At 40.8% G+C, this 26340-nt stretch overlaps 1 protein-coding gene across 2 annotated transcripts; it reads left to right on the top strand.

The window, feature by feature from the left end:
- Nucleotides 1-3147: 3147 nt before the first annotated feature.
- ZCCHC10 (zinc finger CCHC-type containing 10) lies at nt 3148-25311 on the top strand. Of its 2 annotated transcripts, XM_047778619.1 has the most exons (4): nt 3148-3241; nt 17552-17713; nt 23875-23916; nt 24583-25311. In XM_047778619.1, exons 1-4 carry the CDS (start codon nt 3201-3203, stop codon nt 24845-24847), a joined length of 510 nt encoding a protein of 169 aa, XP_047634575.1. In that variant the 5' UTR covers nt 3148-3200; the 3' UTR covers nt 24848-25311. The 2 variants fall into 2 exon arrangements, with proteins under 2 accessions (XP_047634575.1, XP_047634576.1); XM_047778620.1 differs by lacking the exon at nt 23875-23916.
- The last annotated feature ends 1029 nt before the right edge of the window (nt 25312-26340 follow it).

A 26340-nucleotide genomic window follows, 5' to 3' on the forward strand; every position in this document is an offset into this window, starting at 1 on the left:
TATGGAATCTATGTCATAATTAATGGAGTTATGTGGCTTGGCTTCTTACAGATCAAGTCACTTAACTGGTCTCTCTACTTGGAGACTTAACACTTCTTTTCGGCCCCGCCTGTGGCTTGTGGAAGTTCACAGGCCAGGGATTGAACCTGTGCCACAGCAACGACTCAAGCTGCTGCAGTGATAACGCCAGATCCTCAATCTACTGTGCCACAAGAGAACTCCTCAGTCTACCAACACCCAATGCTTTCACTGACACATGGAATCTGAAAAAAGGTCAGACTGAACTTCTTTGCAGAACAGATGCTGACTCACAGACATTGAAAAACTTATGGTCTCCAGAGGAGACAGTTTGGGGGGTGGGGGGATGTGCTTGGGTTATGGGATGGAAACCCTGCGAAAATGGATTGTTATGATCATTATACAACTACAGATGTGATAAATTCATTTGAGTAATTAAAAAAAAAAAGAGAGAGAACTCAGTCTTGAGACTCTTAAAAAGACTCTAAGTGTTTCTTCAATGTAAGGCTTTCCTATCATCTCTCAGATAAAATGCAAATTTCTCAGCATGACAAATAATACCCTTGATAACACTGCACTCTTCCCACTTTTGCAGTCTCCCACACCACAGGCTCTGGGCCATGCTCAACAACTCTTTCTTAGGCAAATACGCCTCCCTTGAAAGGCTTTATCAAACTCTCCCAGCAATTGTTTTAAGACTTTCAGCTCTCCAGCGACTTATGACTTGACTTATGCTTGCACCGCTTAAGGCATGTCTGTAGTGGTTTATTAATAGCCTATGAATCCTCAGAGGAGGACAAAGACAGGTTCTTAGTACTAGCTGTCAAATTTTGCATGAATGAGTGTGTGTCCACATACTCACTGATTCCCTTCAAGTGAGCTAAATAGTTAGGCATGATTTTCCTTGCGAGTATCTAGTAATATCGGTTTACATGTTTTGTGACCCTAGGCTTTTATTATGGCTTTGCCTAGTACAGAAATCATCTCTCCAGAGTACTCTCAGGATTTCTTAAGAAAGGGAATTGTTTTATCAAGTGTATACCACAATGTCCATGTAACAAAAGTTACCTAGCAGTTCTATGGTTTTCATTTTTGATTTTGTCCAGAATTTTTGGGAGTAAGATCCAGTACTGGGGATTTATCAATGTGGCCTACTAGCATTTATTATCTATAATCCAAGTAACTTGTAATAATAATTATAGTAATATTTGCTTCCTGGGAGTTCCCCTCATGGCTCAGTGGGAACAAAACCAGCTAGTATCCATGAGGACAAGGGTTCCATCCCTGGGCTCTTTCAGTGGGTTAAGGATCCAGGGTTGGTGTGAGCTGTGGTGTAGGTTGCACATCTGGCTTAGATCCAGCCTGACTGTGACTGTGGTGTAAGTCGGCAGCTACAGCTCCATTTAGAGCCCTACCCCAGGAACTTCCATATGCCAAGGGTGTGGCCCTAAAAATATATAATAGTAATAATAGTAATAATTGCTTCCTTCTATTTGTTTTATCTTACTCTCTCTTGCCTTTTCACATTTGCTGTAGCGCAATTTCCTTTAAAATTAGTTGACAAATACATCTTAATATTGTTTTGTGGAAAACTTGAAAATTTGAGAACAAACTTCATCTAGAAAAATGAATGTTTAAGAGCAATAAAGAGAACTGAGGAGACCTAGAATTATTTAGGAGAGACTTGACCTACCAGACATCAAAATAGTCTATAAACTATGGAAATCAAAGCCATACAAATACTGGCACAAATAGATCTTTGGAAGAAAACAGAATGTCTAAATGAATTAAATTGGTACAAAATCAGAGTTCCCGTCGTGGCTCAGCGGTTAATGAATCCGACTAGGAACCATGAGGTTGCGGATTCGATCCCTGACCTCGTTCAGTGAGTTAAGGATCCTGCGTTCCTGTGTGCTGTGGTGTAGGTTGCAGATAAAGCTTGGATCCCACGTTGCTGTGGCTCTGGCATAGGCCAGCGGCTACAGCTCTGATTGGACCCTTAGCCTGGGAACCTCCATATGCCGAGGGAGTGGCCCAAGAAATAGGCAAAAAGACAAAAGAAAAAAAAAATTGTACAAAATGGATTTAGGAGACTAAACCTCCATGATCTGTCATTAAATGCTAAAATATCCTTAAATAATATTTGTGTACTCTTTCCAGTTGACAAATCAAATTTACCTATACCCTTATAACATCACTATGATATACATAAAAATGTAAGTAATTAACATATACTGCACTTGATGGTTTGATAAGGTCAGCATTTTTCAATGGACGGTTTTTTTTGTTTTGTTTTGTTTTGTTAAAGCCGCACCTGCCGCATATATAAGTTCCCCAGCTGGGGGTTGAATGCAAACTGCAGCTGCCAGCCCACGCCACAGCCACACTGGATCTGAACCACATCTTTGATCTACACCGCAGCAGAGGCAACACAGGATCCTTAACCCACTGAACAAGGTCAGGGATTGAACCCAGCATCCTCATGGATACTAGTTGGGTTCATAACCCGCTGAGCCACTGACGGGAACTCCTCAGCTGATGGTCTTACTCATGTTTAACTCATTGTTTTTCACTTAGCTCTCCAGACAACTTCTAGTTTCTTCAACACTGCAGTTTCATTCATTTATATATAAAAATTCATTTGTGTATAAAGATGACCAGGAGTTCCCCCTGGCTCAGCAATAATTGAAACTGACTAGTATCCATGAGAACACGGGTTCGAGCCCCAGCCTCCATCAGTGGGTTAAGGATCCTACGCTGATATGTGAGGTGCGGTATAGGTTCCAGACGTGGCTTGGGTTCCCAGTTGCTGTGTCATAGGCCAGCAGCTGCAGCCCGGATTTGACCTCCTAGCCTCGGAACTTCCATATTCCACAGGTGAAAAAAGAAAAGGGAAGGAACAGATCAACACCTCATCGGAGAATGTTCTTCCCTGTCTCTCCTGGCAATTACATGACCCCATCCTTCAAAAGCCTTGTTCAGAAGAGACAATCAAACTCACTCCTCTTCCTCAAACAAGGGCCCCGACACAGGCCCAACCCCCTACTTGCCCCAGAAGCTGCCCCCGCGACTCGCCAGGCGGGACTAGCTCCGCCCACGCCGACGGCCTCCAGGGTTCGAAGGCCCCGCCCTCTTTGAGGAACTTCCCAAAATCCTGCGCGGCGGGCGTCAGCTGCGCTAAGATGGCGACTCCCATGCATCGGCTCATAGCCCGGAGACAAGCGTAAGTGAGGGCCGGAGTCGGGCCGCGGGGCGGGCTGGGGGCGGGGAGAAGCGCGTCAGCCAGCTGGTGAGCGGGCGCCGGGATGCTGGGCCAGTGTCAGATCCTCTTTGTGACTCGGCCGAAGGTGCCGTTTTTCTCATACGTTGCCTCCCCGCAAGGGGCTGGGGCCCGGGCGTTAAGTTTGATGTCCGGTGGACTAGCGATTTCGTGGACGACGGCTGCGTAGGACCGCTAGGCGGGACCTAGGGGTGTCTGAAGAGAGTTTATTTAGCGTTTGGCTCCCGGTTACGGGACGCCCCGGAGTTGGTCACTAAGCGATTGATGCCCCTTTGACAAGTTAGCCGCCCACCCCACGCGTGACAGGGAGAAGATTGCAGCCCTCATCCAACACCCCCTTTTCTCGCCGACGTAAACCTTCTGCTTCCTGTGAGGGCCTCCAGCCCATCTGGCTTTACCTGCTCCCTTCCTGTTACCTTCCCTCGAAACAGCTGACTACGACGCCGACGTTTTCCCGAACTATCTTCTCACTTTCTGCCGTTCATTCTCTTCAGCAGAATTTAATAAGCATTGCCTATCATTCTATGTCAGGTTTGGGGTATGAGGAAAAAGAAGTGTTCAAGGCAAAACCTCTGCTTTTAGAAAGCTTACATTCTGTTGGTGGAGTCGATAAACTAAACATTTTACGTAAATACAGTTGATAATAAGAGCTTCGAAGGAAATAAGAGGTGATGGAAAGAGAAAGATCCACGTTTGGTTGGTTGGACAGGAAAGACTTTTCTGAAGAAATGTTTCTGTGGCATTTGAAGAGATCTGAAGTGTGAGAAAGGAGCCAGTCCTGAGAGGACTAAAGGAAAGAGCATCTAGACTGGAGTAGATACCTTGAGACAGGAAAGAACTTCGTTTTTAAGAACCGAAAGATGGCCAGTTGTAGCTAATGAGCTAGTAAAAGAGCGCGCAACAAGAGGTTTGCAGTGAGGAGATAATGAGGGAGTTCATGCCGGATGCCCCCCAACGTTTTTTTTTTTTTTTTGGCCATGTCTGAGGCATGTGGAAGTTCGAGGACCAGGGATGGAACCTGAGCCCACAGTAGCCACCCGGGCCACTGCAGTGACAATGCTTCCTAAACCCGCTGTGCCACAAGAGAACTCCCCAGATGCCCCTTTCTTGTAGTCTTTTTTTCTTCTTCTAACCTGCACACTTACCTGTCTGCCGCTTTTTCACTCTCAGCCATTTTTGCCCTCACCATTTTCCCATTTATTGCCCACAGTCTGCTCGAATGTATGTTCATATTTCTTTTTATATTTATATTTTTTTATTTTAAGAACTCTGATCATCCACGTCTCCCTTTCTTCAGACTCTTCCTCTCATGCCCCATGAAAAGAGTCCCTTGAGCGTAAGGATAAAGACTTAGGGAATCAGAGTAAGTAGTATGCTGGATGGAGGAAGGACACTTTGAAGTCAAATGGTTCTGAGATTAAGAATGGAGTGACAGTACTTAATAGATGTGTGCCTAATAATGTCACCAGGGTCTAATCTCTAACTCTCAGGTTTGTTCTTTTGTGTGTTGGTTCCATACTTGGATAGATTCACTCCTTTGGTCCTAAGAGGCTGTAGTATTTAGGGTCCTTTATGTCCTCTCAGCTTCAAGTTGATAGCATCTCACTGTCTAGGTTGGGTTCTATGCCCTTCCCTGAACCAGGTCTATGGGATTATGAAGCTATGATTGATTTGGATATCATTTTTTTCCTAGCATAATTGAACGGATCTTTATAAGCCAAAGAAGAGCTCAGTGGTGGTGGTAGTTTGGTCAGAGGAGGTAATGATTGCTAGAGTGACAAAACCAACCAATATCCACTGTAAATATGAAGTGAAAGTAAGACTTCTAGTACTTTTAGCATAAGTTTTGGAAGTATCACAGAATTAAATGTTCCATTTTTGCAGTATGTCTTTATATAGTACGTGAGCTTCACCGAAGTAAAGGACAACTCAGTTTTAGGAGGTTTTGTTCTTACTGGGAAGCAAACATGGTGTGTAATAAAACATGTCATGGTTTACAGACTGTCAGGAGTCCCCAAGTAGTCAGAGAGGGAGACCCTTTAGAGGCAAGGGCAGTCCAGTATTTTTGGGGTGAGGGGAAGGCAGAATAGGAGCATTTACTTTGCATTTTATATTTATCAAAAAGATTTAACTTTGTAAGTTCTCTGGTGGCCTAGGAGGTTAAGGATCAAGCATTGTCACTGCTGTGCTTGGGTCACGGCTGTGGCATGTGTTCAATCCCTTGCCCAGGAACTTCCACATGCTACAGGAGCAGTGAAAAAAAAAGATTTAATTTTATTTATAAAGAGCATATATCACTTTCATAAGAACACTTTTAAACTACAGGTTATATATGAGAAAGTACTATTGACATTCTTTTTTAAAAGTCTTTGGAGGAAAAGAGGAAAATTTGAACTTCCCATTCAGCACATCTTTCAGGAACCTAACTTCGAATCACACTTAAACACAACTATATGCAGAATGAGAAGAGTAGAAGTGAAACCCAGTAAACTTGAGGAATAGGTTATAGAGTCCTAATCCAGTCTGAATATGTTTAAGGCACTTGGCCCAGGTATTTGCTCCCCCAACATACCAGAGATTTTCCAGGTGAGACGGTTGTGCTGCTGCTGGTAATCTGAGGAACTCTGGCAGACAGAAGTGGTGCTGAAGGATTGGACGTAGGCAAATACTGTTTTGATTTTCATAGTGTGAATAGTAGATTCCACAAACTAGACCAGTGAACTTGACATCCATTCCAGGCAAAATCTGGCTGGATCCACTCAGAAAGAAAAGCCAAAATCACCAGGTATCACATCATTACAGATGATGTGCCTTGTTGCCTTTTATGTATTTATATTTCAGTAAGGCACTTTGGAAAGTCTCTCAGGGTATCCCTGAACAAAACAGGGATTAGGTAGATCCATTGAACATCATGGACAAAGAATATTGTGTAATGGGTTTAATGAATATGTAGTGGCATCTCATGATGGCCTGCAGAGTCTGGTCCTGAGTTTGGTCTTGTCAGCATTTTTATAAATGACTTGGATGAGGACACATTAGCATATTTATCAAACCTGCAGTGGACACAAAGCTGAGAGGGATAACTAATACAATGGATGACTGAATCCCGACCCAAAAAGTTCTTGACAGGCTAGAACTCTATGTTGAGTCTAACAAGAAGGAATTTAACAAGGGTAAAGTAAATATTGTAATGGTATTTTTTGTAAAAATTTTAATTTCCAATTGTTTGTTGCTAGTATTTTGACTTTTCTATATGGACCTTCTATCTTGTGACCTTAATAAACTCATGTATTTGTTCTAGTAGCTCTATTTTGGATTCTTAGGGATTTTCTGGATAATCATTTACATTTTTTATTTAGTATGTACATTTTTGTTCATTTGTTTTTTAATTTTTTATTTATTATGGTATGTACATTTTTGTTATATGTTACCAGGTAGCCCTTCAGAAAGTTTCTACTGCTTGCATTCTTACCAGCAATTGAAACTTTCTTTCTTTCTTTTTTTTTTTTTTGTCTTTTTAGGGCCTCACCCTTGGCATATGAAAGTTCCCAGACTAGGGATCAAATTGGAACTGCAGCTGCTGGCCTACACCACAGCCACAGCAGCCAATGCAGAACCCAAGCCACATCTGTGACCTACGTTGTAGCTCAGGGCTTTAACCTATTGAATGAGGCCAGGGATGAAGCCTGCATCCTCATGGATACTAGTTGGGTTGTTAACCTGCTGAGCCACAACGGAAACTCCCTAACCAGCAAGTAAGAATGCATATCTGGGAGTTCCCATTGTGGCTCAGTGGGTTAAAGAACCTGACTAGTATCCATGAGGATGTGGGTTTGATCCCTGGCCTCACTCTGTGAATTAAAGTGTCTAGTGTTGCCATGAGCTTTGGTGTAGGTCACTGATGTGGCTTGGATTTGGCATTGCTGTGGCATAGGCCAGCCGCTGCAGCTCTGGTTCCACCTCTAGCCTGGAAACTTCCATATGCTGCAGGTGCAGCCCTTAAAAAAAAAAAAAAAAAAGTCTGTATCTGGAGTCCTGTTGTGGCTCAGCAGGTTTAGAACTTGACATAGTTTCTGTGAGAATGTGGGTTCAAGCCATGGTCTGGCTCAGTAGGTTAAGAATCTGGCGTTGCTGCAAGCTGTGATGTAGGCCTACAGCTGCAGTTCTAATCCAGCCCTTAGCCAGAACTTGTATATGCTGCAGGAGTGGCCGTTAAAAAAAAAAAAAAAAAAAAGAAGGAATGTATATCTTACTATATTCAGAGGGCCCACTCTCCACCTTTGCCAACAATAGGCTTAAAATCCAGTCTTGCCAATGTGGCAGGTGTGTCTCAATATTTTAGGTATCAAAGAAGTTGTTTCACATAAAAGGGCTGTGCTATTAAAACACTTTTTTTTTTGTCTTTTGTTGTTGTTGTTGTTGCTATTTCTTGGGCCGCTCCCGCGGCATATGGAGGTTCCCAGGCTAGGGGTCGAATCGGAACTGTAGCCACCGGCCTACGCCAGAGCCACAGCAACGCGGGATCCGAGCCGCGTCTGCAACCTACACCACAGCTCACGGCAACGCTGGATCGTTAACCCACTGAGCAAGGGCAGGGACCGAACCCGCAACCTCATGGTTCCTAGTGGGATTCGTTAACCACTGCGCCACGACGGGAACTCCTGAAACACTTTTTAAAGCCTTAGCTTAGAATATAGAAGTGGAATAATATTAAATACAGTATTCATTTGAATAGAAATAAATACTGATCTTGTTTATTTTGAAATTGTCTGTCTTATTCAGCATTCTTTGTGGAAGGTTTAAGTATTTTTAGGGGTGATTGGTTAATATTTAGACCACCGTAAGTGGGCTTTAGATATTGGTGAATGTTCTGTTTATAACAAGAAAAAACAAACTCCACGGGGCTGGTAGACAATATTTTTATTGGCTGGGATCCTGAGTAGTAAGTTTTTGTAATATTGGGAAAACAACCTATGAGTTGGAGAAGACTTTATTTCCTTGATTCTGAGAGGCTTCCACCCTCCCCTGTATTTTCATTGTTCGGAAATGTTGTAAAAGGCTTTGAAATAGATTTCAAAAAAAACAAAAAAGATTACTGGGTGTCCTACAGGACACCAGTCTTTCTGTCTTTGTGACTTTATGAGGGCCTGTGCCTCATTGTCATTAAGCTATTTTAAAACTCTGTGAATTGTAGGAGTTCCCGTCGTGGCGCAGTGGTTAACGACTCCGACTAGGAACCATGATGTTGCGGGTTCGATCCCTGACCTTGCTCAGTGGGTTAATGATCCAGCGTTGCCGTGAGCTGTGGTGTAGGTTGCAGACTTGGCTCAGATCCCGTGTGGCTGTGGCTGTGGCGAAGGCTGGCAGATACAGCTCGGATTCGACCCCTAGCCTGGGAACCTCCATATGCTGAGGGAGCAGCCCAAGAAATGGCAAAACAAACAAACAAAAAAACAAAAACTCTGTGAATTGTAGAAAGCTGGTAGAAAAGAATCTTACCCATGGAAATGTGGTAAATTCTTGCTCTGTGGCTATTGACCAGTTTTTAACTATTTGTAAATTTACTTCCCACCTTCCTGATTGCCCGTGTATGTGTGCTCTTTGGATTCTCTTTTGAACCAGTTGCAACATCCTACTGGTTCCCTTATTAATTAAATAAAACCTTTGACATGTGTGTGTGTTATATTTGTGTGAGAGTCACTATTTTACGTTTGTTAATAATTAGCCTTTAATGTTTATGAAATTATTTCTGGAATGCATATTACAATTGTGTATAAAATGTCTGAAAAGTGGGCAATTTAAAATTAAGTTCATAGAGTGTTTTATTATTAATAGCCTTAAAAATTTGCTACAATATTATGTATTCAGATAAGCTCTGAATTTAGAGTCATGGTTGTTTACTGACATTTATGAACTATTACTAGGCAAAAAGATGACTCTTTTTTATTATCTTTTCTTTTGTGTGTGTGGTTTTTTCAGGGCCACACCCACTGCATATGGATGTTCCCAGGCTAGGGGTCCAATCGGAGCTGTAGCTACCGGCCTACATCACAGCCACAGCAACACCAGATCCAAGCCGTGCCTGCGACCTACACCACAGCTCACGGCAACACCCGATCCTTAACCCATTGAGTGGGCCTAGGGATTGAACCCTCATCCTCATGGTTATTAGGGGTTTATAACACAATGAGCCACAAGGGGCACTCCGGACTTCTTTATTATCTTTTAATACTTTATCTACTGAGACTTAGTTCCTTACCTGAAACATTAGTTCTTCACATAAGGATTATTGGCTTAAATTTTGGACAAGTGCTAAAAAATAAACTATGAGATAATAGTCAAAATTACAGAACCTGGCCCACAATACGGGAATTAATGAAAAGCATTCTGTAAACAATGTATATTCTCTTAAACTCTTTCCTATTTTAATAGTCATTCATTTTACAAATATTTCCTGAACACCAATTACGAATTCTTCAAAGATAAAAAGGTGACTGCTCTAGGTCAAAATTAAGAATCCAGCATCTCATCCTGCAACCATGTTTTGTGAAAATTTAAATTGCTGTGTATCATTAGCCCAAATAATTGATTAACCTAATGTGTGGATTGATATTAATATCTCCCATTTACTTGTGTATTATTTTTTGCCAAATTCCATACTTCTTGCTGTACCAACATCCCAGTCTGTAGAATGGGGATATTGTTCCCAAACTCCTTGGGTTTTTAATGGGGATTAGATGTAATTATGCATAAGTGGTACTTAGCTAAATTCCTGGCACACAGTAGGAATAAGTCATGATTATGGTTTTACCTAATTCTTATAATGACCTAGTGAAGTAGGTATTATCCCATTTATTAGAATAGGAAACTGAAGTTCAAAAACCAGCTTGCTAAAGAGCCTAAAGCTGTATAGTGAAAGAGCCATGAGGTAAAAAAAAAATTTATTTCCCGTTGTGGCTCAGTGGTTAATGAATCCGACTAGGAACCATGAGGTTGCAGGTTTGATCCCTGGCCTCGCTCAGTGGGTTAAGGATCGGTGTTGCCATGAGCTGTGGTGTAGGTCGCAGACGCGGCTCGGATCCCACATTGCTGTGGCTCTGGCGTAGGCCAGTGGCTACAGCTCCGACTGAACCCCTAGCCTGGGAACCTCCATATGCCGTGGGTGTGGCCCTAGAAAAAGGCAAAAAGACAAAAAAAATTGTTATTGTGAACTATAATATATGTACAAAGAAGTTCATACAGCATAAATATGTCAATAAATAGTTATAAAGGGAACATCCCATGTGACCACTACCCAGATCAAATAATTAAAAGTTGCCAATTCCAAAAACAAACAAAAACAACAAAAACAAAGGAGTTCTTGCTGTGGTACAACTAGAGGGCAGCGTCTCTGCAGCTGCAGGACACAGACTGGATCCTTGGCGTGGCACAGTGGGTTTAAGGATCCAGCATTGCACCAGCTGTGGTGTGGGTCACAACTGCAACTGGGATCTAATCTCTAGCCCTGGTAACTCCTTATGCTGCTGGATGGGCAAAAAAGAAGAAAAAAAAAAGTTGCCATTTTACTGGAAGCCACAAAGCCCTTTTCCAGTCACAACCTCCTTCCTCCTTCCTAAAGATAACTAACCACTGTTCTAACATTTATGGTAATTACTTGCTTCTGTTGGTGCTTTTAGCACCTAACTATGCACTAGTTTGATTTTTTTTTTGCTTGTTAGGGCTGCAGGTGTGCCATATGGAAGTTCCCAGGCTAAGCGTCGAAATGGAGCCACAGGCACAGCAACTCAGGATCTGAGCTGTGTCTGCGACCTACACCACAGCTCATGGCAACACCAGATCCTTGACCCACTCACTGTATGAGGCCAGGGATTGAACCTGCAACCTCATGGATACTAGTCGGATTGTTTTCACTCTACCACAATGGAAATTCCTAGCGCTAGTTTGATTTTGCCTGTCTTTGACCTTTACACAGAATCAGACAATTTAGACTGAGTCTGGCTTCTTATATCTCAGCCCCACCTAAGTTAAATTAGGCTGTAGTTTGTTCTTTTATTTTTTTTTTCCATCCTTACAGCCACACCTGCAGCATATGGAAGTTAAGGGGTCAAATCAGAGCCAAATCTGCAACCTCAGCAGCAACATACAGCAATGCCGGAACCTTAACCCACTGATCCAGGCCAGGGATCAAACCTGCACCTTCACATAGACAACATTAGGTCCTTAAGCCACCGAGCCACAGTGGGAACTCCTGTGGTTTGTTCATTTTTGTTACTATGAAGTATTCCACTATCTTTTATACCCCAGATCATTCTGCTTTGATGTTATTTCCAATTTTAAGGATTTTATGAATCTTGTTAAAAGTGTTCTTTTTTTTTTGTCTTTTTTAGGGCAGCCCCCGCAGCACATGGAGGTTCCCAGGCTAGGGGTCGAATCACAGCTGTAGCTGCCAGCCTATGCCACAGCAATGCCAGATCTGAGCTGCATCTGCGACACCACAGTTCACGGCAATGCCGGATCCTTAACCCGCTGAGCAAGGCCAGGGATCAAACCTGCATCCTCATGGATACTAGTCAGATTTGTTTCCACTGAGCCATGACAGGAACTCCTTGTTAAAAAATATTCTTATAGTTCTTTCTCTTCCTTTTCCTTACTTGAACAAGTCAGTCCTAAAGCCATTAGGTGGTATAGAGCAGAATAGGTGTCCATGCAGAGGGCTGACCTGGCCCTGGAGCATTAGAGCTGAAGTCAACCATATAGGGGCATGACCTTGCCCAAGCGGGGTGAGGAGCATGTCCACAGGAGGGTGGGAGAGGACAGCAAAGGGCAGGATATCTAATCCCAAGCAGAGTAAAGAGGACCTCTGTAAGGGGGGAGGGGTGGCAGTGGACATTTGGCTGCATGAGAAGAATGGACCCAAATAAGTAAATCTAGTGAGGGTACTGGAAGCCCGATTTTTCACTGGAAAGGAAAAAATAGAGTAAACTTTGTGAAGTTAGATTGGAATTAAATATACTGGTATGAATTCATGGTTTTCAAAATATATAGTGAAATATAGCTGTAAATGTCTATATGATCATTGTGTATGTTGTTCCCTTGCTCTGTTCACTGAGAGTCGTTGGAAATAACATTGCAGTAACAGTGAGCACATGTGTGCCTTGATCTTGAATCTGAATATAATCAGGGTTCCATCAGGCTGATTTCCAGCTGGGACAGGGAAAATATAACATGAGCCTGGGTTTTTTTTTTTGTTTGTTTTACCAGAAAGCAAGGAAGTCCTCGAAGAATGAAAGAGCCATGTCAAAAGAACGCAGAATCCAACTAGGAAGGATTCCTGCTGACCAAATCTAGGACAGTCTGAGGATCAAACTAGATCATAGTAATGGATTATAACTCATTGATTAAAATAGAAAAAATGTGTTAATGCTGATAGATGAATAAGTGAACTAAAAATTAGGGTATTTATGTACCTTCAAATACCAACCCACAAAATACTTAATTGCTTTGTTAGTTATCAATTATAGTTATACAACAACTTACCTCTAAATTTAGTGACTTCTAATAGTTAACATCTCAGTTCTGTGGATCAGGAATTTGGGAATGACTAAACACATTGGTTCTGACTCAAGTTCTTCCCATATGTTTGTGGTCAGGATGTTGCCAGGGGCTACAGTCATCTGAAGATTTGACCATGACTGGAGGATGTGCTTCCGAGATAGCTTATTTAGGGCTATTGGCAGGAGGCCTCAGTTCCTCACCACATGGGCATCCCTAAAGGCTGCCTGAGTGTCTAAAGTTAGAGTCATGCTTCTGGCAGTTGTTTACTGACATTTATGAACTGTTACTAGGCAAAAAGATAACTCTTCTTTATTATCTTTTTTTTGTGTGTGTGTTTTTAGGGCCGCACCTGCAGCATATGGAAGTTCCCAGGCTAGGTGTTGAATGAGAGCTGTAGCTACTGGCCTACACCGCAGCCACAGCAACACCAGATCCAAGCTGTGCCCACCACCTATATACCACAGCTCACGGCAACACTGGATCCTTAACCCATTGAGTGGTGCCAGGGATTGAACCTGCATCATCATGGTTACTAGTTGGGTTTATAACACAATGAGCCACGAGGGGCACTCCGGACTTCTTTATTATCTTTTAATACTTTATCTACTGAGACTTAGTTCCTTACTTGAAACATTAGTTCTTCACATAAGGATTGGCTTAAATTTTGGACAAGGGCTAAAAAATAAACTACTGTCAAAATTACAGAACCTGGAGTTCCTGTTGTGGCTCAGTGGTTAATGAACCCGACTAGGATCCATGAGGATCCCTTGTTGCTGTGGCTGTGATGTGGGCTGGCATTCATAGCTCCAATTTAACCCCTATCCTAGGAACTTCCATATGCCTCAGGTGCTGACCTAAATAATAAAAAAAAAAGGGCAAAAAAGAATTCCAAACTCAAGAATATGTCACTTCTGGAGTTCCTGTTGTAGTGCAATGGTAATGAACCCAACTAGTATCCATGAGGATGTGGGTTCAATCCCTGGGTTAAGGATCCAGCGTTGCCGTGGTGAGCTCTGGTGTAGGTCTCAGATGCAGCTCAGATCTGGCATGGCTGTGGCTGTGGCCGGTGGCTGTAGCTGTGATTCGACCCCTAGTTTGGGAACTTCTCTATGCCTCAGGTGCAGCCGTAAAAAGACAAAATTAAAAAAAAGTCACTTTTTTTTAGTACTGTCTTCTAACCCTTATTTGGCCAAGTCTATAATCAGTGTTGGGTATGGTTAAGTCTTACTTTTACTATATGCATAACTAGTTGTTGTTACACCATTTATAATCCGTCTTTTGCCCTACTGCTCTTTAGTGCTGTGGTTGTGATAAATTGTTCATATGTACATTAGTCTATTTCTGGACATTCTGTTCGGTTCCATAGGCTTATTTGTATATCTTTGTGCCAATCTCACATTCTTAATTATTACAGTCATATCATAAGTCAGTGTCTTTTATATTTTTCTTTCAGTTTTATTGAGACGTAGTTGACATACAGCACTGTGTAAGTTTAAAGTGTACAGCATAATAATTTGATTTACACACATCATGAAGTGGTTAGAATAAGTATAGTGAACATCCATCATCTCATATAGATACAAAATTAAAGAAACAAAAAAATTCTTTCTCTTGTGATGAAAATTCAGGATCTATTTTCTTAACTTTCATATATTATATATAGCCCTATTGATTCTATTAATTATGTTGTATGTTATATCCTAGGTACTTATTTATCTTAAAACTGGAAGTTTGTGCCTTTTGATTGCCTTCATTCAATTTTTTTTTTCTTTTTTTGGGGGGGTCTGCACCCATGGCATATGGAAGTTCCCGGGCTAGGGGTCGAATCGGAGTTACAGCTGCTGGCCTACACCACAGCCACAGCAACATGAGATCTGAGCCCCATCTGTGACTTACACACAGCTCACTGCAACACCAGATCCTTAACCCACTGAGCGAGGCCAGGGATCAAACCCACATCTTCATGGGTACTAGTCGGAGTGTTACCCCTGAGCCACAATGGTAACTCCACGTTTGTTTGTTTTTGAAGTCTGACTGACCTACAGTACTGTTAGTTCTGGACGTACGACGTAGTGATTCAGTTTCTCCATACCTTACAAAATGACCACCGTAAGTCAGTTTCTTTTCATACAAGTCTTCCCCACTTGATCCTTTATAAGGGTATTTTGGCTCATCTTGGCCTTTTGAATTTCCATATGCATTTTAAGGAATAAATTTAAGTTCTATGCCAAACAAACAAAAACCTATTGAGATTTTGATTGGCTCTGCTTTGAATATATAGATCAGTTTGGGGAGAATAGACTTTTTGCAATATTGAGTCTTTCAGTCTATCAGCATGGTAATCCTTTTATTTAGCTACTTATTTAGATGTTTAATTTCTCTCAGTAATGTTTATTTTCTATATAGAATTCTTGCACATATTTTCTTTTACTCATAAGTATTTGTTATTTTTTAGGATATTATAAGTATCACTTTTTAGAATTTTATTTTTAACTATTTTTGTTAAATAGAAACTCACTTTTTATGTGTTGACCTTATATCTAATACATTTTGGCAAACTATATAGTCCGCAGAGTCCTACATGCTGCCTATTCTTGTAGACTTGGAAGCTAAGAATGCTGTTTATACATGTTTGTGTATATATATATATGATCAATTTTTTGGCCACTCCTGGGGCACGTGGAAGTTCCCAGGGCCAGGGATCAAACCTCCACCACAGCAGCAACCTGAGCTGCTGCAGTGACAATGCCAGAAACTTAACCTGCTGTGCCACAGGGAATTCCTTATATGATCAATTTGATGATAGGGGACACTGGCTTTGAACCTCAGTTCAGTGAAATATTATCTCCCAGAAAAGAATTCCATTTTCATTAATAAACCTCTTTTGTGTGAAATGTTTTCATTAATAAAATACTTGTAGAGGAGTTCCCATCGTGGCACAGTGGAAATGAATCTGACTAGGAACGATGAGGTTTTGAGTTTGATGCCTGGCCTCGCTCAGTGGGTTGGGGATCTGGCGTTGCCGTCAGCTGTGGTGTAGGTCACAGGCGCAGCTTGGATCTGGCGTTGCTGTGGCTCTGGCGGAGGCCAGCAGCTGTACCTCCAATTAGACCCCTAGCCTGGGAACCCCCGTATGTCGAAGGTGAGGCCCTAAAAAAAGGCAAAACAAACAAACAAAAAAAACTTGTAGAAATTTGTTTTCTCTCTCTTTTTTTTTTTTTGGTCTTTTTGCCATTTCTTGGGCCGATCCCTTGGCATATGGAGGTTCCCAGGCTAGGGGTTGAATCAGAGCTATAGCCACTGGCCTACACCACAGCCACAGCAAGGCGGGATCTGAGCCGGTCTGCAACCTATACCACAGCTCATGGATCCTTAACGCACTGAGCAAGGCCAGGGATCGGATTCGCTAACCACTGAGCCACGATGGGAACTTCTCTTTTCTCTCTTATTATACAAAAACCCATGTAATTTTGTGAAATTTGCCTCTTGGTATGCAAAGCCTAAAAGCCTAAAATATTTATTCCAAATATTTACAGAGTTTGTTGACTCCAGTATAAAACCTTGCTAAACTCACAAATTCTTATTATTAAAAGTTTTTTATCTTTCCAATTTCAGTTTTTTATGTTTCCAATTCTTTTTCTATTTCTCATCACTGCCACATTTTTTTTTTTTTTTCCCCTTCACCTAGCATGTGGAAGTTCCTGGGCCAGGATCTAACCTTCGTGACAACAGCAGCAACACCAGATCCTTAACCTGCTGTGCCGTGAAAGAGCTCTTTCAATTGCCACATCTTAATTCAATTTCAGGGACTGAGATTTTTCTTAGTCCCCTAGGTGGCTAGAAGCTGGGCTGCACACTACATGCAGATGCTTTATTCTTAAGTAAAGCCCTTTTGGAGTCCTACTTCTAAATGTGTAATTTGTCTCCCTTACTTTTCATAGGTGATGCTTACTTACTGTCCTGAGTTGGGCAAAAACCTCCAGCACAATAGTTAACTTAAATATAGGGCTGACCACTCTGGGGTTCCAACTTCTTCCATATCTTGGCTTGGTTATGCTTTAGCCCCTTGTAAGTTCTCTTATGTCTCAATTAGATTGTTTAAAATGTTTTGACTGTCTTTTCTAGTTCTGAGCTGAAGGCTTGGTCTGAGTTAACCTTGTATGCCATTACTGGAGTGGAATTGGGGAAGGAACGTTTGAACTTAATACTTTCTAACTCCAGGGTCCTTGCTCTTAACCACTTACTATATTGCCTTGTGATTAAGTCTAACAAATTATTTAAAATGTCTATTTTTGAGTTGTACCTTAAACATAAATGTCATTTTATGCTTATATTGTTTATGCTTTTCATAGCAGAAAATGTCAAATCAAAAATTTAAGGCCTGGGGGAGTTCCTATTATTGCTCAGTGGTTAACAAACCCGACTAGCATCTATGAGGACGCAGGTTTGATCCCTGACATTGCTTAGTGGGTTAAGGATCTGGCGTTGCCGTGAACTGTGGTATAGGTCGCAGACGAGGCTCAGGTCCGGCGTTGCTGTGGCTCTGGTGTAGGCTGGTGGCTACAGCTCTCATTCGAGCCCTAGCCTGGGAATCTCCATATACCAAGGGTGCGGCCCTAAAAGACAAAAAGACCAAATAAATAAATAAATAAATAAAATAAAAAATTTAAGGCCTGTGTTCTATTTTTTGCTCTGTAGTGAAGCAAATAAGCAACATGTGAGATGTCAGAAATGCTTGGAATTTGGACACTGGACTTATGAATGCACAGGGAAAAGAAAGTACCTCCATAGGCCTTCAAGAACAGCAGAACTAAAGAAAGCTTTAAAAGAAAAGGAAAACAGATTATTATTACAACAAAGGTAAGTTTACATATAGTATTTAAAGGAATATTTATTTGTATTTATAGAATTTATCATGAGACTAAATATTTCATAGTGGTTATCCAGATTTAGGTTATGATATTAGCTAATGCTTAATGAGTGTTACTGTGTACTAGGCACTGAACTAAGCTCTTTACAAGTATTAGCTTATTTCAGCATCATATCTATACCGTTAAGGTAAGTACTATTATTATTCCCATTTTACCTAGGAAGAAACTGAGGCATGGCAAGATTCAGTAACTTGCTCAGTGTCACACAGCAAGTAAGTGTAAAAGTTAAGTGTTAAACCAACTAGCCTGTATCCAGAGTCCATGGGCTTAATCACTTTGCTTTATTGCCTCAATTGCCAATGAAATGACAGCAGAATACTATGAGATAGATTATGTGAACTAATGTGGAAAGATATCCAAGATAAGTACCCGCGATACTTATACTAAGTATATAAACAGGGAGAGAAGAGTATATATAATATACTATCATTTATGTTAAAAAGGAAGAAAAAAGGAGAGATGGAAATTTTTTTGGAAATATAGATAATTGATGAGAGTGGTTCCTTTCTAGAGGGAGAACTGGGTAGGAGAGAAGCTGAAAAATTATTATTTACTCTTTTATGCCTTTGAATAAAGCTTTTTTTTAAATTCCCATGAACTAAGTAAGTATACATGTTTTAGAGAAACTGAAATAGGAAGGTGTCAGGTCTACTTTGTGCTGCAAATTAGAAGCAGCATCTTCATGAGGACTGTCAGCTGTATAATAGTGTCTTAAAAATGTGGCCTTTCCAGGCAACAGTCTTCTGTTTTGTGAACAGGAAGGCTCTTCAAGGCCTGTAAGGTAATCACTTTCTAGATCATTGATATTCATATATGCTTTTTCCAAAAATAAATCTGTATGAGACCTTGCCTAACCTCTAATTTCGCAAAAGAAAGGCATACCTCTTACCTGTCTCTAATCTTACCTTGGTATATTGTCCTCATGTATAAAATCCTAGACATTTTTCACAATACTGATGTTTGTAAAAAAGGGAAAGACCCTAATTATTGGGAGCAAATTCATTTGTAATTTTTTTTCCCAGCAAAGTTGAAGGAGGATCTAATTAAGTTGTCAATTTAAAAGTATATTTTAATGATACATCATTATGTGATGTGACTTGTGGCATATAACATAGGAATGCAAAGAAGTGAGTGACATTGCTGCAACAGAACCCTACACCACAGCCACAGCAACACCGGAAGCCACAGCAACACCACAGCAAAGCTGGAAGAAAACTCTATACCCATCAACTTGTTTAGGTTAACAATGTTTCTCAGGGTTCAATCTGTAAAAATTAAGTATAGGAATTAAATTGATACTGAACCCTGTCACAGTCAAGCAGTAAGATCCATGGATACATAAACTGGAAAAAAGAAATCAGTGTCATTAAGAATATAGTTCCAGGAGTTCCCTGGTGGCCTAGTGGTTAAGGACTCAATGTTGTTACCGCTATGGCTCAGGTAACTGCTGTGGTGCAGGTTTGATCCCCAGGCCTGAGGGCTTCTGCCTGCCATGGGCGCAACCAAAAAAAAAAAAGATAGAGAGGAGTTCCTGTCGTGGTGCAGTGGAAATGGATATGACTAGGAACCATGAGGTTGTGGGTTCGATCCCTGGCCTTGCTCAGTGGGTTAAGGATCTGGCATTGCCATGAGCTGTGGTGTAGGTTGCAGACATGGCTGAGATCTGGTGGTGCTGTGGCTGTGGCGTAGGCCAGAGGCTATAGCTCTGATATGACATCTAGCCTGGGAATTTCTATGTGCCCTGTGTGCAGTCCTAAAAAGACAAAAGACAAAAATAAAAAAACAATATAAATAAAAAAATAAAACCTTGGAAAGATACCGTTTCAAGTTATATCTATATTTTTTATTGCAGGGAAATATCATAAGTCATCACAAATTTTTTTTTTTTTTGTCTTTTTAAGGCCGTACCTGAGGTATATGAAGGTTCCCAGGCTAGGGGTCGAATTGGAGCTGCAGCTGCTGGCCTATGCCAGAGCCACAGCAATGCCAGATCTGAGCTACGTCTGCAACCTGCACCACAGCTCTCAGCAACTCGGGATCCTTAGCCCACTGAGCGAGGCCAGGGATCAAACCTGCATCCTCATGGGTACTAGTCAGATTCGTTTCTGCTGAGCCACAACAGGAACTCCTAACTAAAATTTTCAGGCATAAAAATATATTAGTACATATTTTATGGGGGAAAGGAGAATAAAAGTACAAGTTCAAAGAGGAAAAAGGAAAATATAAAAGTACCAGCTGTGGAAAGTTTGTTCATTTGTTGTTTTTAAAAATTAATTATGGGAGTTCCCTTCATGGCTTAGCAGTTAACAAACCTGACTAGGATCCAAGAGGATGTGGGTTCGCCCTGGCCTTGCTCAGTAGGCCAAGGATCTGGTGTTGCCGTGAACTGTGATGTAGGTTCGAAGACGCGGCTTGGATCCCATGTTGCCGTGGCATAGGCCGGCAGCTACAGCTCCAACTTGGCCCCTAGCCTGGGAACCTCCATATATCATGAGTGCAGCCCTAAAATAGCAAAAAAAAAAAAAAAAAAAGATAGGTAATTGAACTTTGCGGTATTTACATTTATCAGAATGATCTAGCAATTAAAAAATATATCAAAAATGTATTGGGGAAATAAGTATTAAAATAAGTAAATAAAATAGGAAATGTAAAAAATAAATAAATATCAATATTTTATATATAACATGCTAGACTTTATAGCCTTTGCAAATATTAAAATTTAGGATTAGGAGTTCCTGCAGTGGGGCAGTGATTTAGTAATCCAGTTGTAGAGACTTGGTTCCCTACAGGTTTGATCCTTGGTCTGGTGCCATCAGTTAAAGGATCTGGCATAGGTTGTAGCTGTGGCTCAGATTCTGAGTCCTGGCCGCGGAACTTCCATACGCCATGGGTGTGGCCATTAAAAAAAAAAATTTTGGATTAAAAAGCATGAGGGGACAGAGTTCCTGTCATGGCTCAGTGGTTAACAAACCTGACTAGTATCCATGAGGATGTGGGTTCGATCCCTGCCCTCAATCAGTGGGTTAAGAATATGGCATTGCCATGAGCTGTGATATAGGTCGCAGATGTGGCTCGAATCCAGCATTGCTGAGGCTGTGGCCTAGGCTGGTGGCTGCAGCTCTGATTTGACCTCTAGCCTGGGAACGTCCATATGCTAAGGGTGCAGCCCTAAAAAGAGAAAAAAAAGTATGAGGGGAAAAACATAATTTTCAAAATTCTTTTATTAGGAATGTAAGAAAAAAATGTTTGAAGACCTCTGTTCTAAAGAATAAAGAATTAAATAAATAAATAAATAATTTGGAATTTCCATCATGGCACAGTGAAAATGAATCCGACTAGGAACCATGAGGTGGCGGGTTCGATCCCTGGCCTTGCTCAGTGGGTTAAGGATCCGGCATTGCCGTGAGCTGTGGTGTAGGTCGAAGATGCGGCTCGGATCCTGCTTTGCTGTGGCTCTGGTGTAGGCTGGCAGCAACAGCTCCGATTAGACCCCTATCCTGGGAACCTCCACATGCCATGGGTGCGGCCTTAAAAAAAAATGGACAAAAGACAAAAAATAAATTAATAAGAATAAAGAATTATGAAGGTGTCCCCCAGTTGTCTAGTAGTTAGGATTCATTGCTTTTACTGCTGTGGTTCAGTCCCTGGTCTGGAAACTGAGACCCTACATTAAGCTGCTGCATGCCACAACCAAAAATAAATAAATTAATAAAGAAAGAGTTATGAATAATTTCATTTTGACATTTACTTTTGTTTTTCTGGTTGTATTACACAGTATCTTGGTCTTAAAAATACATAGAATTTTAGTTACGGTTGTTACATAAAGACTGCTGATTTTTTGGCTCAGTAATAAAATGATGGAAATGTGTGAATTTAAGTGATCATGAATTCTTATGGTGTGGCTTAACAGATGTATATCTACCACTTATTTTACTGCAAAAATGACACTTCAGTAAGTAATTCATTGTGTAAAACAACTTTATATAAATACATGTTTATATTTGAAGACTTAAGAAATAAGGATAGAGGGAGTTCCCGTCGTGGCGCAGTGGTTAACGAATCCGACTAGGAACCATGAGGTTGCGGGTTCGGTCCCTGCCCTTGCTCAGTGGGTTAACGATCCGGCGTTGCCGTGAGCTGTGGTTTAGGTTGCAGATGCGGCTCGGATCCCGAGTTGCTGTGGCTCTGGCGTAGGCCGGTGGCTACAGCTCCGATTCGACCCCTAGCCTGGGAACCTCCATATGCCGCGGGAGCGGCCCAAGAAATAGCAACAACAACAACAAAAAAAGACAAAAGACAAAAAAAAAAAGAAAAGAAAAAGAAATAAGGATAGAGGCATTATCTAGGAAACAGAGAAGTTCATAATATAAAAATGCTAAATTTAGGAGTTCCCTCTGTAGCACAGCAGGTTAAGGTTGCAGCATTGCCACACCTGTGGTGTAGGTTGCCTCCGTGTCTCGAATTTCATCCCTGGCCCAGGTACTTCCATTTGCCATGGGCGTTGCCCCCAAAAAGTTAAATTTATAGGACAGTGCTATTGTAATAGTATAGTATAGTATAGTAGTAGAAGTAATTCTGTAATTGTTGATGAATTCTGTAATCCTGATTTAGTATGCATGTTGTTTGGCAGATATAGAGCAGCAAGCCATCTGTATATTTTACTCAGAAATTGCCAGCCTTTGTTCTTTATAAATAATGTGAGGGAACAAAGTCTTGAAGTATTAAGTCTTTGGTTCTTAAACAGTACACAACTGAACATTTAGGGTACATGAAGAAAAAGAGATGATTATTTTATTTTTTATTTATTTATTTATTTTTTGTCTTTTGTCTTTTTTGTTGTTGTTGTTGTTGCTATTTCTTGGGCCGCTCCCGCGGCATATGGAGGTTCCCAGGCTAGGGGTCGAATCGGAGCTGTAGCAACAGGCCTACGCCAGAGCCACAGCAACGCGGGATCCAAGCTGCGTCTGCAACCTACACCACAGCTCACGGCAACGCCGGATCGTTAACCCACTGAGCAAGGGCAGGGACCGAACCCGCAACCTCATGGTTCCTAGTCAGATTCGTTAACCACTGCGCCACCACGGGAACTCCGAGATGATTATTTTAAATTAAAAGTTTTTCTTTTTCTGTGAAATGGCCATTCATTAATATAATTCTAGAAACCTAGATTATAAATTACAGCTGTTGGGCTATTATTTGCTTTGTTCTGTTTTTCACTAAGTAGCTGATTTAGTCATGTCAACCAAAGTTCAAAACCAAAAAAAAAAGGGAGTTAGTATTGTGACTCAGTTGGTTAAAAACCCAGCTAGTATCCATGAGGGTGTGGGTTCGATTCCTGGCCTTGCTCAGTGGGTTAAGGATCTGGCATTGCTGTGAGCTGTGGTATAGGTTGTAGATGCAGCTCAGATCTGGCACTGTGTGGCTGTGGCATAGACCTGCAGCTGCAGCTATGACTCAGCTCCTAGCCTGGGAACTTTCCTATGCTGCAGGTGCGGCCCTAAAAAAAAAAAAAAAAACAGCGCTAAAAAAGAGTCCATTGGTGCCTTTGTTCATCTTAACTGCTAACTTCCCTGGCTTCTAAAATATGGTTGATAACATCTGACTTGCCTAAGTGCTGGTTAAGTTGACTGCATGTACCACATACACCTGCAGTAGGAAGCTTTCCTCTTGCTTATTAAAAAAAGCCGTGGGAGTTCCCATTGTGACTTAGCAGTTAATGAACCGACTACCATCCATGAGAATGTGAGTTTGATCCCTGGCCTCTCTCAGTGGGCTAAGGGTCCGGCGTTGCCGTGAGCTGTGGTGTAGGTCGAAGATGAGGCTTGGATCCCAAGTTGCTGTGGCTCTTGTGTAGGCCGGCAGCTACAGCTCTGATCGGACCCCTAGCCTGGAACCTCCATATGCTGCAGGTGCATCCCTAAAAAGACAAAAAGACAAAACAAAAACAAAAACCCCTGGATTCTCCATACATGTAATAAAAGACAAAGTGTTTCTCCAGTGTGAAACAGCGTTGGGGGTGGCAGAAGGGTTTGCCTGAGCTATTTATAATCCTGATAACAGGAGCTTCTTTTCCCCCCTCATGTTCATCAGCATTGGAGAAAGTAATGTAGAAAGAAAGACCAAGAAAAAAAGGTATGTATGGCTTTTGGAGTATTATATAAGTAGTAAATAATACTAGTCAGAGGGATGGGGGGTATGATTTAAAAATAATAATTATAAGATTTGGATCTAAGGTCTCATTTGCAATTCATGATTAAATACCCTGTTTTCTGATACATTCCTCTCTTTACTGTCATTTCTCCTTTTTCTTCAACTTTCTAGAGTTCTTATACCTGGAAATAGTAAATAATTTCTCTTGGGTTAGATTAAGAAATGTTATTAGAGTAGTACGAGATTATTGACCAGCTATATCTGGGATAAAGTAGTTAAGGTTATGAAACATTTACTACTCCACAGGAGGTTTATATAAACCCAGTTGTTAATCTACAACTTTGTTCTAACATCATTCACTCTGGAGAGAAATATAGTAGATACACTTATCTTGAACTCCATCCAAGAGAGTTAAATTGCTAAAGTAAAAGACCTTGTGGTTGAGGGAAGAGGGTGGGCACGATGGGGTTAGTTAGGCAATCCCCAAAGCCTCAGAATAGGGAGAGCATGCTAGCAAAGCTACACACACAGACACAGACACAGACACACAGACACAGACACAGACACACACACACACACTATTCATGGGAAATTGCTTTTCGACATTCTATTAAATGTCAGCTTCTCATGCATATAATTGTCTAATAGGTCTAAGAGTGTGACCAGTTCCAGTAGCAACAGCAGTGACAGTTCAGCCAGTGATTCTTCATCAGAGAGTGAAGAGTCGTCTACCTCATCCTCCTCAGAGGACAGTGACACTGATGAAAGCTCCTCCAGTTCTTCATCTTCATCCTCCACCAGCTCTTCCTCATCCTCTGATTCAGACTCAGATTCCAGCTCTTCCAGTAGCAGCAGCACCAGCACAGATAGCAGCTCTGAAGATGAACCATCACGGAAGAAGAAAAAGAAATAGAATTGCTCCAACCGTACTGGACTGATGGACTGAAAACATTAATGTGATTCTCAGAAGGGAATTTAGAATGTGTTAAGGCCAAATAGATTAACTGGTCAAAATTTCTGGAGTCCAAAAGTTTCTAAATGTTTTTCATTGTAAGAACATAAAGAGTATTAGTAATTGATTATATTATAAAGACTTTTTTAAGGGTAAATCTTGTTTTTCTTTTTTATCTTTAAAATATATCCCTAAAATTAATCACAGCTGAAATCCAATAAATTTATGTTTTCTCCCTGTGAAATAAATGCCATACTTTATGATATGTTAGTGCTATGTACCAGCCATGTTTTTTGGATAATGCATCAAAATATCTGACAGTGAATTTTTAAAGCTTTTGGCTGTATGTTATTATGTAAGATTTAATACATTGTTACTATAAGCTTAGGAGTTTTCCTACTGTTAATAAATGTGGTCTATTTTTATGTTTATGTTCAGAAAGTTACTCTGACTTCTTGTCCTAAATTGAAAGTTCAAGGAACCTATTAATAAATTTATACCTTTTGGATGGTACAAATTTCTAGTTACTGTATCATATCATTCATTTTTTTCTGGTTCTTAGAGTTACCCTTTTCTGAGGAAAATTATTCTAGAGGAAATTTTAAAAGGGAACAAAAATTCTTAAACTATATAGGGATCTCATCTTGGTTTTCTGTTGATAAATCCAGTGTATCAGAAAAGAAAACAGTCATTTGAAAAACTAAGTTGAGTTCCCATCCTGGCTTTGCGGGTTATGAACCCGACTAGTGTCCATGAGGATGTGGGATTGATCCCTGGTCTCAATGAGTGGGTTAAGGATCCACCGTTGCCAAGAGCTGTGGTGTAGGTCACAAATGCGGCCCTTGGATCCTGAGTTGCTGTGGCTGTGGCATAAGCTGGAAGCCACAGCTCCGAAGAAAAGCTAACTTAAGTAAAAGTGATATAAATCCCTTGTGTGTTAATGGCTACAAAATACCATTCAGAAGGGGAAAGAGGTGGGAAGAAGAGAGGTAATTTTTACAGAATATTAGAGTAATATTGGTTGCCTTTTACTAAAATTTCTTTAAGTTTTCATAGAGATTGCCTTTTACCATTTTGCAATTGTGGTATGACAGTTTTTATGGTAACTGGTCATAGATGACAGTCTACTGCATAAATGTGAATGATTTGGATTAATCTGTTGCAGTTACATGGTATATACACAGTTGAAATCTAGTGTGAAAGTTTAAAAAGAAATACTGCACAATATTTCTTAAAAGTGAAATACTCTGTCCTGGTGAAATTATTTGGTTTAACATCAGATTATTTTGCGAAGTCTTTTGAACTTTTTGGAAAGTGGTATCACTTGTAGAAAAATTTTGATTTGGGTTAAATACATTTTTTTAGTATAGTAGATTTATAATGTTCTGTCAATTTCTGCTGTACAGCAGAGTGACCCAGTTATACATTTATACACATCTTTTTTTTTTTTTACA

Source organism: Phacochoerus africanus, chromosome 4 (assembly GCF_016906955.1).
Source record: "Phacochoerus africanus isolate WHEZ1 chromosome 4, ROS_Pafr_v1, whole genome shotgun sequence".
NCBI lineage: Eukaryota > Metazoa > Chordata > Mammalia > Artiodactyla > Suidae > Phacochoerus > Phacochoerus africanus.

Coding starts and splice junctions, on each gene's coding strand:
- ZCCHC10 (XM_047778619.1), top strand. CDS start 3,201: ATGGCGACTCCCATGCATCGGCTCATAGCCCGGAGACAAGC. Junction 3,242..17,551: donor CTCATAGCCCGGAGACAAGC/GTAAGTGAGGGC, acceptor TTTGCTCTGTAG/TGAAGCAAATAAGCAACATG. Junction 17,714..23,874: donor AGATTATTATTACAACAAAG/GTAAGTTTACAT, acceptor CATGTTCATCAG/CATTGGAGAAAGTAATGTAG.